Source organism: Sapajus apella, unplaced genomic scaffold (genome assembly GCF_009761245.1).
Source record: "Sapajus apella isolate SASKATOON/1434 unplaced genomic scaffold, GSC_monkey_1.0 scaffold42, whole genome shotgun sequence".
Lineage (NCBI taxonomy): Eukaryota > Metazoa > Chordata > Mammalia > Primates > Cebidae > Sapajus > Sapajus apella.
In genome coordinates this window covers 7,095,256-7,111,630 of record NW_022436982.1, presented here as the reverse complement: position 1 = coordinate 7,111,630, position 16,375 = coordinate 7,095,256, and the positions used below count along the sequence as shown (strand labels likewise).

The following is a 16,375-nucleotide window of genomic DNA, read 5'->3' as shown; positions in this document are numbered from 1 at the left end:
GTGCAGTGGTGCAATCTCAGTTCACTGCAACCTCTGCCTCCCGGTACAAGTGATTCTTCTGCCTCAGCCTTCCGAGTAGCTGGGACTACAAACTCCCACAACCAGGCCCAGCTAATTTTTGTATTTTTTAGTAGAGACGGGGTTTCACCATGTTGGTCAGGGTAGTTTCGATTTCTTGACCTTGTGATCCGCCCGCCTCGGCCCCCCAAAGTGCTATGATTACAGGCGTGAGCTACTGTGCCCCGCCTACTTCAGGCCTTTTTACTAGTCTGTATGGTCACCTGAATACTGTTAAGAATAGTAGTGCTAGTATTGTAGACTAACTATAACTGTCAGCTACCAAGGAATGTCAGTTATTGCATTTGAACCTGCTTGCTCAATACAATGCAGATAACATTAATTTATGATATTCATGTATATCGTAATTAATATGAATGTCTGCTAACTATATTTTGGTATGCCACATAGTAAAATCCGCATATCTAAACTGTGAGTGAGCTGATAACTTTGTTTTAAAAAGCAAACTTTGAAAAAAATTAATTTTCTTCACATAATTCATGGATATCTATATATTTGTCTTCAATAAATCCATCATCATCTATCACAAATGGATGTAATTGCTCAAATATTACTGTAGTTTCTTCAGAGTTTGTTTCTGGTATCTGGGAAAGAGGGCTTGGATTTCCAGGAAAACCATCTTCATAGGTTTCTGCTTCATGCTCTTCCAGGCGATGATGATTATAACTAAGCAGAATATTATACCATATTGGGCATTTGATAGCAATAAAAATGAGGAGTGAAGTCATCAGTACAGTGACAACAACACCAACAAGGAAAGTCCAACTTTTTCCAAGAGGTTCATGTTCTTTAATGGAATACCAAGATAGGAGAGAAAGAAAATTTGTTAAGTTGGCAAAATAATCATAATCATATATCAACTATCATCAATATTTGTATTAGAAATAAACATACATTGTAGTTTTCTTCAGATGAATTTCGTATGGTGAATTTCCTTTTTTCCAAATAGCTGTCTTTGCAATTTTGTTACTTTTTTACCTAAGACCGCATTGATTTATACTCATTAGGATTTGTGATTAGACTAGTTAAAACAAAGGCTCAGAGAAGTTAAATAATTTGCACAATGGTGTTTAGCTTGTAATTAGCAAAGCCTAGTTTGGAAGACCAATATTTTATAAATCTTTAGTTGAGATGAGAAATTGTTCTTTTAAATTTTTTATAGAAATTTAAAGTAAAGAGAGCTACCTTGGTTTATTTAGTATGATACATTCAGCAGTGTTAATATTCAGAACCAGCATACATTACCTGAATTTCTTGTTAAGTTGTTCAAAGAGCTATTAAATGTTGAATTGCTGATGGGCTGAAAATGAATATAAAGATCTTCATTGATAAGTGAAGAAAATTTTGAGTAGCATTCAGCCGTATGAGGTACTGTTTTGATATTGTAGCTCTTCAGGCTGTTGGGGTAGCTACACATGGTGATGTTCTCATTTTCTAGTAAATTAGAAATAATAAGATTTATTGTAGAGAAAAATAATAGTAACAACATTTTATAATTATTTTATCTGGAATTTTTGACATATATTTCATTCTTAAAGGCATTATAAGAAAGAAATTCCCGTTGTATTTGTCTAGCAACACAATGAAAGAATGATATACATTTCTGTTTTATTAAGTTATTTTACAAATATGGCTTAAATGCAATAGGTGTTATTATTTAGTTTGTCTGTGTTAGTATTGATTTTATTATTAATACAGTGGTTATAATCTGGATCTCAGGCACACATAGGTTTGCAGTTAAAATGGGCCACTTGTTTTCACTTAGTCTAGGAAGTACTTTAAAAAATTCGTCTTACATATTGACTTAGCTAACAATACATGAAGCGACATTATCATCTCACATATATAGAACATTTAAATTTTTTCATTTTTCCCCCTGGTATTAGAGAAGGAGAGCATCTATGCAGCAGTTACTTTTTAGTGTTTCTTCCTGTTTTGCTTAAACACAATTGCTTCCTTTTCTTTTCTTTCTTTTTTTTTTTTTTTTTTTTTTTTAAGATGGAGACTCACTCTGTTTCCCAGGCTGGAGTGCAGTGACATGATTTTGCCTCACTGCAACCTCCGCCTCCTGGGTTCAAGCAATTCTCCTGCCTCAGCCTTCTGAGTACCTGGGACTACAGGCGTGTGCCACCACACCCACCTAATTTTTGTATTTTTAGTAGAGACAAGGTTTCACCTTGTTGGCCAGGCTGTCTCGAACTCCTGACCTCAGGTGATCTGCCCACCTTGGCCTTCCAAAGTGCTACAATTACAGGTGTGAGCCACTGTGCCTGGCTGCTTCCTTTTCTTTAAAACATGACATGAGAGATTTTTCTGTGGTGAAACATTGAATTAATCACATTTTGGTTTTGCTTAATTAAAATTATGATAGCTTACCTAATGTCACATTTGATGTGTTCAACCAGTTCTGTAAATTAAATAGACTACAAGAGCAGTTCCATAGGTTTCCATATAAAGCTATTAATTCCAGATGAAATAGTGGTGGTACCTCCAAATAGCTTATCAAATTGCCTTGCAGATTCAGTAGTTTTAGGTTTCTTAGAGGCACAAATATATCAGCATTCAGTTGTTCTATTTTGTTATGGCAAAGATATAACTGTGTTAGTTTATTTAAGCCTAAAAATGCAACTTGTTGAATTACATATATGGAGTTTCTACAGATATTTAAAATTTCTAGATTGGAGAGGTTACAAAAACTGCTATTATGTAAGGTAGTAACATTGTTCTCAATCAAATAGAGCTCAGTGAGTAAAAAGTATGTCTGTAGAACTCGTGTATCTGTAACATTAAGAGTAATTTGGTTATAACTGAGATCAAGTATAGTAACATCTTTCTTGATATCTGCTGGAATCAAGGAATAATTCTTTTCAGTGAAATTATATTGAACTTCCTAAAAAAAAGAAAAAAAGAAATGCATTAATTAGAAAAAGTATTAATAGAATTTTCCCCAAATTTCATATTTAAGCACTTAGACATTAGAAGGAAATTGTTTTGGGAAAAAAACCTGTCTAATCTTTTGGTGTTGTAGTAGAGCAAGTCTTTTTCTTTCTTTATTGGGATGAAATATTAAAAACTAAGGACATCGTGATACATAAAATTGAGGAGATTCCAATTTGTTATACAGATATTTTCCAACTGTTATTACAAAATCATTACAGAAAGTAGTAATATTGGTATATTCCCACTTATATATGTGGAAATATATGGTAAATATTACTTCTGTTAACATTTAATATTCCAGTGTGCATGATTGCTTTGTAATGAGGAACTATATGTGTTTTTAAAATCAGCAGAGCTAACAACATTATACCTAGGGCTGTTAAAGAATTAATAAGTAGGCTGGGCATGATGGCTCACGCCTGTAATTTGGGGGCAGCCAAGGTAGGTGCATCACCTGAGGTCAGGAGTTCAAGACCAGCCTGTCCAACATGGCCAAACCCTGTCTCTACTAAAAATACAAAAAAAAAAAAAAAAAAAAATAGCCAGGCATGGTAATCCCAGCTACTTGGGAGGCTGAGGCAGGAAAATCATTTGAATCCAGAAGGAGGAGGTTGCAGTGAGCTGCGATTGTGTCATTGCACTCCAGCCTGGGGACACAGCAAGACTCTGTCTCACAAAAAAAGCAAAATTAATAAATAACACTCAATATATAGCTCTCTGGGCTTAACAGCTCAAAGTTTTAAAAGGAAATCTTTATCTTATATCAGAAATGGAGCTATGTATTGAATTTAAAGAGCCACACAACCTGAAGTGTTTTCTTTATGTGGATATAGATGGAAAGAAAGAAATATTTCTTGTTTTTACTGAATAGTAAACTAAGAATAAAACTAAGAATAGTTTTTGTTTAATACTGTTTTTGCAGTTAGAATTTTTCACCAATAATAATGCAATAGGAATTTCCCTCATAAATATGTGATTAAAAATGTTTCCTACATTTTAAATAAGTTTTTAGTCTTGAAATTAATTTCTGATTTTATAGTGAAAAATTTCAGATCTCTCCCTTTAATCAACTTTTAAAGAACTCAGTTTTTGTTTGTTTGTTTTTTGAGATGGAATCTTGCTCTGTTGCCTAGGCTGGAGTGCAGTGGCACCATCTCGGCTCACCACAACCTCCATGTCCTGGGTTCAAGTGATTCTCCTGAGTCAGCCTCCAGAGTAGCTGGGACTACAGGCACGTGCCACCATGCCCAGCTAACTTTTGTATTTTTAGTAGAGATGGGGTCTCACTGTGTTGGCCAGGCTGATCTCAAACTCCTGACTTCGTGATCCGCCTGCCTCGGCCTCCCAAAGTGCTAGGATTACAGGCATGAGACACCCTGCCCAGCCAAGAACTCAGTTTTTAAAAATGAAGGCTACTTTTGTCAAATTGGAATTTGGACATATACAGCTAAGTAAACTTGGTTTTAATAGGTCAGATTTTCTTTGCTTGCTTATTGCCTTTTGATATTTTATGAAATATACAGAAAATGTACCTTTGAAAATATTTTTACTCCTTTGATTGTAAAAACTTACTGTTTTAGAAGACTGGCTTTTGTCTGATAATAATATCATGGCGAGAGTCCAAAAGAGTATTGTGATGCCTGTGACTTTCATGTTGCAGACCTGATAGAAAAGAGAGTATTTTCATTTCAGTTGGAGACTAGAACTTTAGAGACTTTTTTCTTTTTTTGAGACAGTCTTGCTCTTTTGCCAGGCACCAGGCTGGAGTGCAGTGGTGCGATCTCCCCTCAGTGCAATGTCTGCCTCCTGGCTTTAAGCAATTCTCCTGCCTCAGCTTCTCAAGTAGTTGGGACTACAGGCGCATGCCACCATGCCCAGCTAATTTTTGTATTTTAGTAGAGATGGGGTTTCACTATGTTGGCCAGGATGGCCTCGATCTCTTGACCTCGTGATCCGTCCACCTCAGCCTCCCAAAGTGCTGGGATTACAGACTTGAGCCACCGCGCCTGGCCAAACTTTAGAGATTTTAAGGTCATTTTGATTTTTTTCCCATTTCGAATCTGTTTATTTTTTATTTTATTTGTTTATTTTTTGTGTGTGAGATAGGGTCTCACTCTGTTACCAGGCTGGAGTGCAGTGGCGTGATCACAGCTCACTGCAGCCTTGGTCTCCCAGGCTTAAGCAATCCTTCCAACTCAGCTTCCTAAGTAGCTGAAACACAGGCATACACTACCATGCCTGGCTACTTTTTAAATTTTTTGTAGAGATGGGGACACCCTGTGTTACTCAGCCTGGCCTCAAACTCCTGGGTGTGATCCATGTTCTTCCAACCACCTACACGGCGTTGAAAAGTTCTGGGATTATAGACATGAACTACCTCTCTCGGCCTTTCAAGTCTACTTATTCTTGAAATACATCATACATGAAACAAGTGCATGGCCATTCACTATCCTTGCACTCCAATCTTAACAAACTAGAAAGCCCCTTTGAAGAATGAAAGATTTATTTTTATTTTTTCTTTTTAGAGAGAATTAATATTTTTAAGCATGTCATGTTAGTTTCTAGATCTCATGAAAGGGATTTTAAAGCAATTTAAGTGGTTGTAAATTTTAAAAATTTAATATATAAGTGCACAAAGTTCAGGAAAATATGTATTTATATCTGCATGTTTAAGCATATGCTTACATTGATGCTCTTGATTTTCTCAAATTTAGGCATTATCTATCAGTATTATCTTTGACTTACAAGTGTGGGAGACAAGAATCTTTAACACTCTTTTTTCCCCCGTAGTAATTTTTAAAAATTTTATTGATGCGTGATATACGTACATAGTTTTGGGGCACACGTGATAATGTAATGCATTCATATAATTTTTAAAGATCAAATTAATGTACTTGGGTACCAAATTAATGTACTTGGGGTATCCATCACCTTAAATATTTGTCTTTTCTCTATACTGGAAACATTCGAATTCTCTTCTAGCTGTTTTTAAATGTACAGTAAATTAGAGGGGAGGAAGAGCATCAGGAAGAATAGCTAATGGATGCTGGGCTTAATACCAAGGTGATGGGTTGGTCTGTGTACCAAACCACCATGGCACACATTTACCTATTTAACAAACCTGCACATCCTGCACATGTACCTGGAACTTAAAACAGAAGTTGGAGGAAAAAAAATTATTGTAAACTATGTTTACCCTACTGATCTAACACCAGGCCTACCTTTTTAAGCATACTGTATGTTTGTATGCATTAATAAACTTCTCTGCATTCCTCCTTTCCCATCACCCTTTCCGTCACCCTTTCCAGCCTCTAGTAACCACCAGTCTACTCTTAATCTGTATGAGATTCACTTTTTTAGCTTCCACATGCGGGTGAGAATGTGCCATATTTGTCTTTCTGTGCTTGGCTTATTTTACTTAACATGATGACCTCCAATTCCGTCCATGTTGCTGCAAATGTCAGGATTCCATTTTTTATGGCTGAATAATATTCTTTTGTGTGTGTGTCTGTGTGTGTGTGTGTGTGTGTGTGTGTGTGTATGTGTATGCTACATTTTCTTTATCCATTCATCTGCTGATATTCACTTAGGCTGATTCCATAGTTTGGCTGTTGTGAATAGTACTGCAATAAGCATGGGAGTGCAGTTATCTCTTCAATATATTCATCTTTTTTTTTTCCAACTGTATACCCAGTAGAATTGCTGGATCATATGTATATTTTCAGTTTTTTGAGGAACTTTAATACTGTTCTCCAGAGTAGCTATTCTAATTTACATTCCCAACAGTGTATGAGAGTTCCCCTTTCTGCACATCCTCATCAGCATCCATTACTGCCTGTATTATTGATAGAAGCTACTTTAATGAGGGTGAGATTACACCTCATTGTAGTTTTGATTTGCATGTCCCCAATGATTACTGATGTTAAACATGTTTTCCGCATACTTGTTTGCCTTTTGTATGTCTTTTGAGAGTATTCAGTTCTTTTGCCATTTTTAATCTTTTTATTTGCTTGTTTTTGGCTAGTGAGTTGTTTGAGCTCCTTGTATCTTCTGGTTACTAACCCATTGTTAGATGGGTAGTTTGCAAATATTTTCTCTTGTTCTGTGGGTTGTCTCTTCACTTTGTTGATTATTTTCTTTGCTGTGCGGAAGTTTTTTTGCTTAACAAAACCCCATTGGTATATTTTTGCTTTGGTTTCCTGTGCTTTTGAGGTCTTACACAAAAAAGTCTTTGTCCAGACCAGTGTTCTAGAGCAATTCCCCCAATGTTTTCTTGCAACAGTTTTATAGTTTGAGGTCTTAGAGTTAAGTCTTTAATCCATTTTTATTTCTGGATATGGCAAGAGATAGGAGTCTGGTTTCATTCTTCCACATATAGTTAGCTAGTTTTTCCAGCACCATTTATTGAAACAACCGTTCTTTCTCTGTTTCATGTTCTTGGCACCTCTGTTGAAGATGAATTGGTGTAAATGCATGTATTTATATCTGAGTTCTCTATTCCATTCCATTGGTCTGTGTGTCTGTCTTCATACCAGTGCCATGTAGATTTAGTTACTATAGCTTTGTAGAAAATTTTGAAGTTAGGTAGTGTGATGCCTCCAGCTTTGTTACTTTTTGCTCAGGGTTTTTTTTTTTTTTAGCTATTTAGGATCTTTCATGGTTTCAAATGAATTTTAGGATTTTTTTTTTCTACTTCTATGAAGAGTGTCACTTTATTTTGATAGGAATTACATTGAATCAGTAAATTGCTTTGGGTAGCACTGATATTTTAGCAATGTTCTTCCACTCCATGAGCATGGATTATCTGTCCATTTTTTGTATTCTCTTCAATTTCTTGAATCAGTTTTTTATAGTTTTTGTTATACAGGTCTTTCACTTCTTTGGTTAAATCGATTCCAAGGTATTTTATATTCTTTGTGGCTATTGTAAACAGGCTTGCTTTCTTGATTTCTTTTTCAGATTCTTCACTGTTGGCATATGTAAATTCTGCTGATTTTTATATGTTGATTTTGTATCTGGCAACTTTACTGAATTCAGTTGAAATTCTTACAGATTTTTTGTGGATTATTTAGTTTTTTTTTTTAAGTATAAGATCATACCATCTGTAAACAAAGCTAACTTGACTCCTTCTTTTGCAATTTGTATGCCTTTTATTTCTCTCTCTTGCCTAATTGCTCTGGCCAGGACTTCCAGTACTGTGTTGAGTAAAAGTGGTGAAAGTGGGCATCCTTGTGTTGTTCTAAATCTTAGGGGAAAGGCCTTCAATTTACCCCCATTCAGAATGATGTTAGCTGTGGGTGTGTCATATATGGCATTTGTTATCTTGAAGTGTGTTCTTTCTGTGCCCAGCTTAATAAGAATTTTATCATAAAGGGCTGTTGAATTTTAGCAACTGTGTTTTCAGCATTTATTAAAATAATTGTATGGTTTTTGTTCTTGGTTTTGCTAATGTGATGTATCATGTTTATTTTATTTTATAATAATTATTATTTAAGATAGAGTCTTCCTTTGTTGTCCAGGGTAGTCAGAAACTCCCGGACTCAAGTGATCCTTCCACCTCAGCCTCCTGAGAAGCTGGGATTACAGGCACATGCCACTGTGCCCAGCTTATCATGTGTAGTAGGCTGTTCTTTCACTGCTATCGTGAAATATTTGAGACTGAGTAATTTATAAGAAAAGAGATTTAATTGGCTCACAGTTCTGCAGGTTGTATAGGAAGCATGGTGTAGTTCATTTTTTGGGGAGGCCTCAGGAAGCTTACAGTTCTGGCAGAAGGTAAAAGGGGAGCTGGTACATCACATGTTAAAATCAGAACGAGAGCAAGAGAGTGGGAGAAGAGGTGCCGCACACTTTTAAACAACAGATCTCTTGTGAACTCAGAGCAAGATCTCACTTACCACCAAGAGGATGGCCCAAAGCTGTTCATGAGGGATCTGCCCCCATGATCCAAACACCTCCCACCGGGCTTCATCTCCCACACTCAATATTACAATTCAACATGAGATTTAGATCGGGACAAATATCCAAACTATGTTGTCATGCTTATTGATTTGCATATGTTGAACTATCTTTGCATCTCTGGAATGAATCTCACTTGATACAGTGAATAATCTTTTTAATGTAATATTGAAATTTGGTTTGCTCTTATTGAGTTGAGAGTTTTTGCATCTGCGTTCTTCTGGGATATTGGCCTGTAGTTTTCATTTTTGTTGCGTCCTTGTCTAGTTTTGGTATCAGGGTCATGCTGATCTTGTAGAATGAGTTTGGAAATATTTCCTCCTTTTTAATTGATTTTGAAGAGTTTGAATGGAATTCGTATTAGTTCTTCTTTAAATGTTTTATAGAATCCAACAGTGAAGCCAATGTAAATAGACTAAATTCTGCAATTAAAAGGCATAGTGCTGGCTGGGCGCCATGGCTCATGCTACAACAATCTCAGCACTTTGGGAGGCCGAGGCGGGCAGATCACGAAGTCAGGAGTTCAAGACCAGCCTGACCAACATGGTGAAACCCTGTCTCTACTGAAAATACAAAAATTAGCTAGGCATGGTGGCAGGTGCCTGTAATCCCAGCTACTTGGGAGGCTGAGGCAGGAGAGTCGCTAGAACCCAGGAGGCAGAGGTTGCAGTGAGCCCAGATCACACCACTGCACTTCAGCCTGGGCCATAGAGCAAGACTCTGTCTCAAAAAAAAAAAAAAAGGCGTAGTACTGACTGGAAGTTACTTACTGGCTGTTTAGAAGACCCTGGTACCTCCCCCTCTTGTACTTGCTCCACCATGATTAGGAGTTCCCTGATGCCTCACCAGAAGCTAAGTAGACGTTGGTGCCATGCTTTTGTAACCTGTAGAACTGTGAGCCAAATAAACTTCTTTTCTTTATAAATTATCAATTGTCAGGTATTCCTTTATAGCAGTGAAAAATGGACTAACATATCATTGTTCCCTGATTACTACTGTTTCTTGTGGATGTATGTGTATGTCTTTGCATTGTCAGATTAGTTGTTTATTCCAGTATTCTCTGTATGGCTTATTTTTGTTTTTAATGAATATATTTGCTTAGAGGGTCTTTTACCACTAGGTTGCTGCCTCCTTATTACCTCTAGGTGGCACCTTAAGCCCAAGTTCACCTTGGCTCTGGTAAGTGACAGGAGTGCTGCTCTTCCTGAATGGGAGAGGTTCCAGGGGATATCCTGATAGTGTGGGAAGGCTGACTAGAAGTTCATACCCAGCCAGCCTTCCCACACTAGAGACCTATGGAGCAAACCTCCTGGAAAGTGGTGCTGCTGAAATTATAGGAGTGCTGCTCTTCCTAAATGGGAGAGGTTCCAGGGGATATCCTGGTAGTGTGGGAAGGCTGACTAGAGGTTCATACCCAGCCAGCCTTCCCACACTAGAGACCTATGGAGCAAACCTCCTAGAAAGTGGTGCTGCTGAACAGCTACTCTGATTTTGTATCTCCTTTGGCTGAGTTACAGGGCAGTTTCCAGAGCTGGTAATGGTAATCCTGTCTCCCCTCTTTGTCCCTGCATGCCCTCAGGAGTATTTCTCCCTTTAGGCACTTGAGATGTTTCCCATGGGTTCAAGCATGGACAGGTCTCCTGTCAAGGAATACAAGATGGTGGATAGAAACTGTGATTTGGGGGAAATTTTTTCACGTGCTTTGTGCTTGGTTGAATGAGGGGAGGTGTATTGTGGCTATGGAAGTCCAGTTCTCTTACCATCTGCTCAAAGTGTTCACTTCTCTGTGACCCTAGAACTGTCTCATCTTCACATTTGAATTCTGGGATATTTCTGGTAATGATCTCAGGTCTGTATGTTTGTTTTTGGTTTTCTGTAGAGGGGATTGAAGCTAGCTTGCTTTTTGGCCACCATTTTGAATTGAAAGTCCCTTCAGCTCTCTTTCTAATACCTCCTTCTTTCATCTCTAGCACATCAAAAATATATTTCCTATGTCTTTATCTCCCAACATAGTTACTTCTAGTTTTGGATAGATGAGTATTGTGTTTGTGCTATCATGAATATATGAAGTTTTATTGAACTTAGTAAATAAAAAGCTATTATTGACTAAGACATTTAACAAGATCACTTTTCAGTTGCTGCACCCTTTTTGTTTCCTCCGAACTAATTGTACTGTTTTTTCATGTGCTTAGTTTTCTATAGTTTTTCTTGATATGACCAAACTCTCCCCTAGCATACCTTTCATTCATTTATGGATATTAAGTATTTAATCTGTTTCATCAGCTTAAAAAGTCCCTTCCAGAGCCTGCTACCATGCTCTAATCTAGAGGAGCTGATCACTAGGCCTTCTGCACAACTGTTTACTTCCACCCTCATCAGAGTCTCCCTTTAGCCTTTGTTACTAGACATTTATTTTCTAGAACACCCTGTCTTGGTTTATTGTCATTTTTCAATGGAGTTTCCTCAGTAGCTTCCTGAGAATGCAGATAGGAGGGAAAACTTTTTAGACTTAGAAAGATATTTTTACTAGAGATAGAATTCTAAGTAGGAAATAATTTTCACTCTAAATGTTGATGTCATTACCCCACTGTCTTTCAGTTTCTAGTATTACTGTTAAGCATGATACCATGTCATTCTAATTATTTATCAAAGCTTTTAAAATCAATACTATATTCATTGCCCTGTGTCTTTGTGGGAGTCTATTTTCACTTATTAAACTGGGTACTTGATCAGCTCTTTCAATCTGGAAGCTATGTCACTCAGTTCTGAGAGATTTTCTGAATTATTGATGATATTGATAATTTTCTTTCTTTCTTTTTTTTTTTTCGAGATGGAGTCTCACACTGTCACCCAGGCTGGAGTCCAACCTCCACCTCCTGGGTTCAAGTAATTCTCCTACCTCAGTCTCCCAAGTAGCTGGGACTATATAGGTGCCTGCCGCCATGCCCAGATAATTTTTATATTTTTAGTAGAGATGGGTTTCACCATGTTGGCCAGGCTGGTCACAAATGCCTGACCTTGGAATCCACCTGCCTCAGGCTCCCAAAGTGCAGGAATTACAGGCATGAGCCACTGTGCCCAGCCCCTTTCTTTTTTAAAATAAAATTTCACTGTTTTTTTCTAGAACTTCCTTAATTGGGTGTTGGACCTCCTGAAATGATTTTTCAGTTTTTAAAACCTTAATTGGGCCAGGCATGGTGGCTCATGCCTGTAATCCCAGCACTTTGGGAGGCCCAGGCGAGTGGATCATGAGGTCAGGAGTTTAAGACCAGCCTGGCCAACATGGTAGAACCCCATCTCTGCTAAAGATACAAAAAATTAGCCAGGCATGGTAGTGCAAGCTTATAAACCCGGCTACTCAGAAGGCTGAAGCAGGAAAATCACTTGAACCTGGGAGATGGAGGTTGCAGTGAGCCGATATCGTGCCATTGCACTCCAGCCTGGGTGAAAGTTCAAGACCCTGTTTCAAACAACAACAACAACAAAAAACCTTAACTGTCCTACATTTTATCTCTTTGTGTTTTTTGCTTTCCTTTCTGGGAGACATCCTCAACTTTATCTTCACACTCTTAATGGTTTTTTTTTTTTTTTGCCATCTTTTTTAATTCTAAGAGCTTTTTTTGTTTCAGAGTATTTTCTTTATTAGTATCCTGTTGCATGAATATATTATATTTTATTGTTTATTGTTTGCCTTTTGTTATGTTCCTTTTCTTTGAATAGCCCCTATATCCTTGGCTTGTGTTTTTCCAGTTATCTCTGGGCAGTGTCCTTTATATTGGAGGCCTTCTTCATAGTCTGTTAATATTTTGTTTAGGGCTTATGTGTGAGAGTTGGAAACTAAAAAGCTGATAGGAAGATTCATTTGTGTGGGTTTCATTGTTTCTAGACTTTACCTTAGAGTGTAACTGCTGGACTGTTGTTTCTTAGAGAATGTCATTACTGTATCCACAAAATGACTCTTCTAATTTACTGCCTGAAGAAATAATGGCATGGTAGCCAGCATTCTGAGTGCTAAGTGATGAAAAAGCTGGATTTGTATCAGTATTTAGTATGTACACTATAACTTAATCTCAACAATGCCTTTGCACTCACTTATGCCTACTGCCCAAATTCCCTTGTTTTATTCTCATGGTGGGGGGAACCTCTAATCTGCTTGTATAGGGAAGGAACATTATCTGGCTAGGCAGAGACAGGGGAATTAGCCTCTCCTCTACTTTCAGAATACCTGGTGCTGCCAATTTCTGAGCTATTTAGAGTTTCTGCAGTATAATTCAAGTGACCCTCAGCTTTTCTCATTGCTGACTTGGGAAATTTTGTTTTCCTAGTCAATTTCCACTCAGCTATTACGTTTTTGGCTTCTAGGTCTCATTGCTATTGACTCTTCTTCCATTCTCTTTGTCCTTGTGAGTTTATATCCCTTTGTACCTTTTGTTTTCATGTTAGTCAGGTTTTGAACACAATTTAAAGTTAATGGGTACATTTAACGTGTCAGCTTTGCCTAGAAATTGACATTTATAGGACTATACTCTTCTTGCCAAATAGTCACTTTTTTATTTAATCATTTTATTGATGACCTTGATGTTTCTTGTTCTTCATCTCTGTTTTCATAAAGTCAACTTTAGAAACCCTTCTACAAACAAATTATCTATTTGAAAATAAATGAATATATTCTGTCATCCTTCAGGGTGTTCTGAAATTTAGCCTTTTGAGCCTTCTTACAGCGTTTATTACAATTAGTTATTTATGACTTTTTAAGGTAAAGTTTATTTCATTACAACAGGGAATAGAAAAACTAATCAGAGTAAGCAAGAATCCATGCAGCATACTAAAGTTTGTCGCCTCATTAGCAATGAGGAATTTACTGCTATTTTAATGCAAGTCTGTTCTAGTTAACTTCCTCATTGCCTTTGATTTGTTGATTCATTTATGCTTTTTCCCCTTCTTCCTTCTTTCTTTCCATAGTTAAATCAAATTTGTTAGGAAAAGCTACTCTGTCTTCTAGATTTTCTACCTTCTTTCTTTTCATAGTTAAATCAAATTTGCTGGGAAAATCTACTCTGCCTCCTAGATTTTATACAATTTGGATGTAGATCATAATAGAATCCCTTTTAGAACCAGAAGTGCGTTTAAGCTATCACTTATTCAAGATGATTACCCACAGAAAAGGGATGCCTAAATCATTTACAAAAGGTAGTTTATCTATATTTAATGATTTCTAGGAATAGGTGTTCAGTTTCTTCAGTGGCTTGTTTCAGTTTTTCTCAATGATATAGTAAAATTCTTACTCATGTCTCTGCTGGGATGCAGAGGTGACTGAGGGCAGGTGAGTAAGGAAGTACAGTTTTTTTCCAGAAACAAATAGGATGGGGGTAGGGAAAGAAAGCAAATAGGATACAAAGAAAATTAACTAGATTTAAGGTAAAAGTTAATGTGAAATAGAAGCAGATGAAGAAATTAATGGAGGCAAGGCAGGTCTGTTAGCTTGTGTGGAAATGGAGACAGAGGATGGTCTTATATTTATTATCTGTATGTACTATTTAATACTAATAATTGTTTTCTTAACTGTGCTAAAGGAAAAAAATCACAAGGATTAGAAAAAGATTTTTTCTTTCCACTTGATAGATCTTAGAAGCAGTGTATACTCAGCTCATGGTAGATTCTGTACAAGAAAGCATTCAACAAACCTAAAGCATTGTTAGGTCTCAAGCTGTGAAATACATTGATTGATCCATACTATCCATGAGAGTTTTCACATATTAGTGTCCCTTTTGAGGGGAGAAAAATGGAAAGAGGGGGTGAATGTTGACTATCATGACACCGAATAAATCCCTAGACAAATGGATTTGCTAACATTATTGGGTGTCTTAAAAAAATCAAGCAGAATAGCTAGCCAAGCAGATTATGCAGAAATTATCCATGAGTCAGTTTAGCTTATTTCACCAGTTGGTTTAAAAAGAAGTCAATTATTGTTGCCTTTTATTCTCCTTTTGGAATATTTTCTCAATTTGGATTTTTTTTTTTTAAATAATAGTTGAGTTTCATATAGGGATTACTTAGGAACTAATATAAAATAGAACACTGGAATAGAAAGTAGAATATCAGTTTCTTTTGTTATTTCACAAAATTAAGTGCATTTTTACCTAGCGTATGACCTACATTACTGAAAAAAAAGAGCTTTACTCAAAGGAAATGGTAGATACTGAAAACGAAGCATTGTTCTTTAAATAAAGTTTCAAGTACCTGTTTCTTAAGTTATTTATTTAACACTGTAATTATTTTGGTTTTGTTAAATAAAATCTAAATGTAGTTTTGCCATTAAGCATTTTAGATATTTATGCCAGAATTCAATGTATTTGGAGTAAGATGTTAATAATACACAATTAACTTCATTTCTTTCTTGAACCATTTTTTTTTTTCCAAATTTAAAACCTTTTTGTAATGGAAAATTTCAAGGAAAAAACCTAAGTAAGGAGAATAGTTATCACCCTGCTTCAATAATTATCAACTCATGGCCAGTCTTTTTTTAATCTCACAAGTTGGCTGTTTGACTGATGTCACTTCAGAATGCTCTGTGATTAACATATTTTAAAATAAAAAAATCTTATAAATTGATTGGCTAGATAAAACCTTTTTCCCCCCAAAACAATGACTTTGTGTTGTATTCTAACTTTATTTAGGAAAGACCCTTTGGCCATGTCCCAGGTATATAGCATTTTTGAGGTAGACCATACGAAAATATAATCATATTTTCTTCTCTTTGTCACTTCTTGAAGGCAGAGATTGTTGTATAGACTTAACAAACTTAAATATGATTTTTTAAAAAATACAACAATAATCAAAGCTATAAATATATAGGATCTTACCTTTACTTTTTTCTTTTGTCTCTAAGACCGGTGTGCTAATGGAAATTTTCCTGTTTCTTCTACAGCATTAAAAAAAGTATATCATCTGGTTACATTTCACTTTGTTTTAACCTTTGTACCCAGTGAACAGGTGATTAAAAAAAAAAAAACTACCTTAGCAAAATATTGACTAGAAGAATAATTTCTTAAAGTCATCTTTTCCTTTTTCGGTGTAGCAAGTAAGACTGTTTGCCTAACCTTTGTGTTTCTGTTTTTTTCTTTTTTCTCTCCTTTTTTTGAGATGAAGTCTTGCTCTGTCACCCAGGCAGTGACACAATCTTGGCTCACGGCAACCTCCGCCTCCCGGGTTCAAGCAATTCTCCCTGCTTTAGCCTCCTGAGTAGCTTGGATTACAGGCGCCTGCCATCACACCTGGCTAATTTTTGTATTTTTACTAGAGATCGGGTTTTGCCATGTTGGCCAGGCTGATCTCGAACTCCTGACCTCAGATGATCCACCTGCCTCAGCCTCCCAAAGTGCTAGAATTACAGGTGTGA

The 16,375-nt window shown here is 36.5% G+C and overlaps 2 protein-coding genes across 2 annotated transcripts in view; one reads left to right on the top strand and one right to left on the bottom strand.

Annotated features, from left to right (window-relative positions):
• Positions 1 to 16,375, top strand: part of IFT74 (intraflagellar transport 74) — a 102,282-nt gene that overhangs the window by 26,595 nt on the left and 59,312 nt on the right. The window lies entirely within an intron of this gene.
• LRRC19 (leucine rich repeat containing 19) lies at positions 180 to 15,897 on the bottom strand. Its single transcript, XM_032300015.1, has 5 exons — positions 15,840 to 15,897; positions 4,591 to 4,680; positions 2,455 to 2,968; positions 1,324 to 1,512; positions 180 to 865 (listed from the first exon to the last, which is right to left on the bottom strand). Exons 2-5 carry the CDS (start codon positions 4,669 to 4,671, stop codon positions 537 to 539), a joined length of 1,113 nt encoding a protein of 370 aa, XP_032155906.1. The 5' UTR covers positions 4,672 to 4,680; positions 15,840 to 15,897; the 3' UTR covers positions 180 to 536.

Bases quoted from the DNA above. Each gene is read 5' to 3' on its own strand.
- LRRC19 (XM_032300015.1), bottom strand. From the start codon at position 4,671: ATGAAAGTCACAGGCATCACAATACTCTTTTGGACTCTCGCCATGATA. The intron at 2,969-4,590 runs GTAAGTTTTTAC...TCTTTTTTTTAG, and splicing joins AAAGCCAGTCTTCTAAAACA to GAAGTTCAATATAATTTCAC. The intron at 866-1,323 runs GTAATGTATGCT...ATTCCATTAAAG, and splicing joins CAACTTAACAAGAAATTCAG to AACATGAACCTCTTGGAAAA.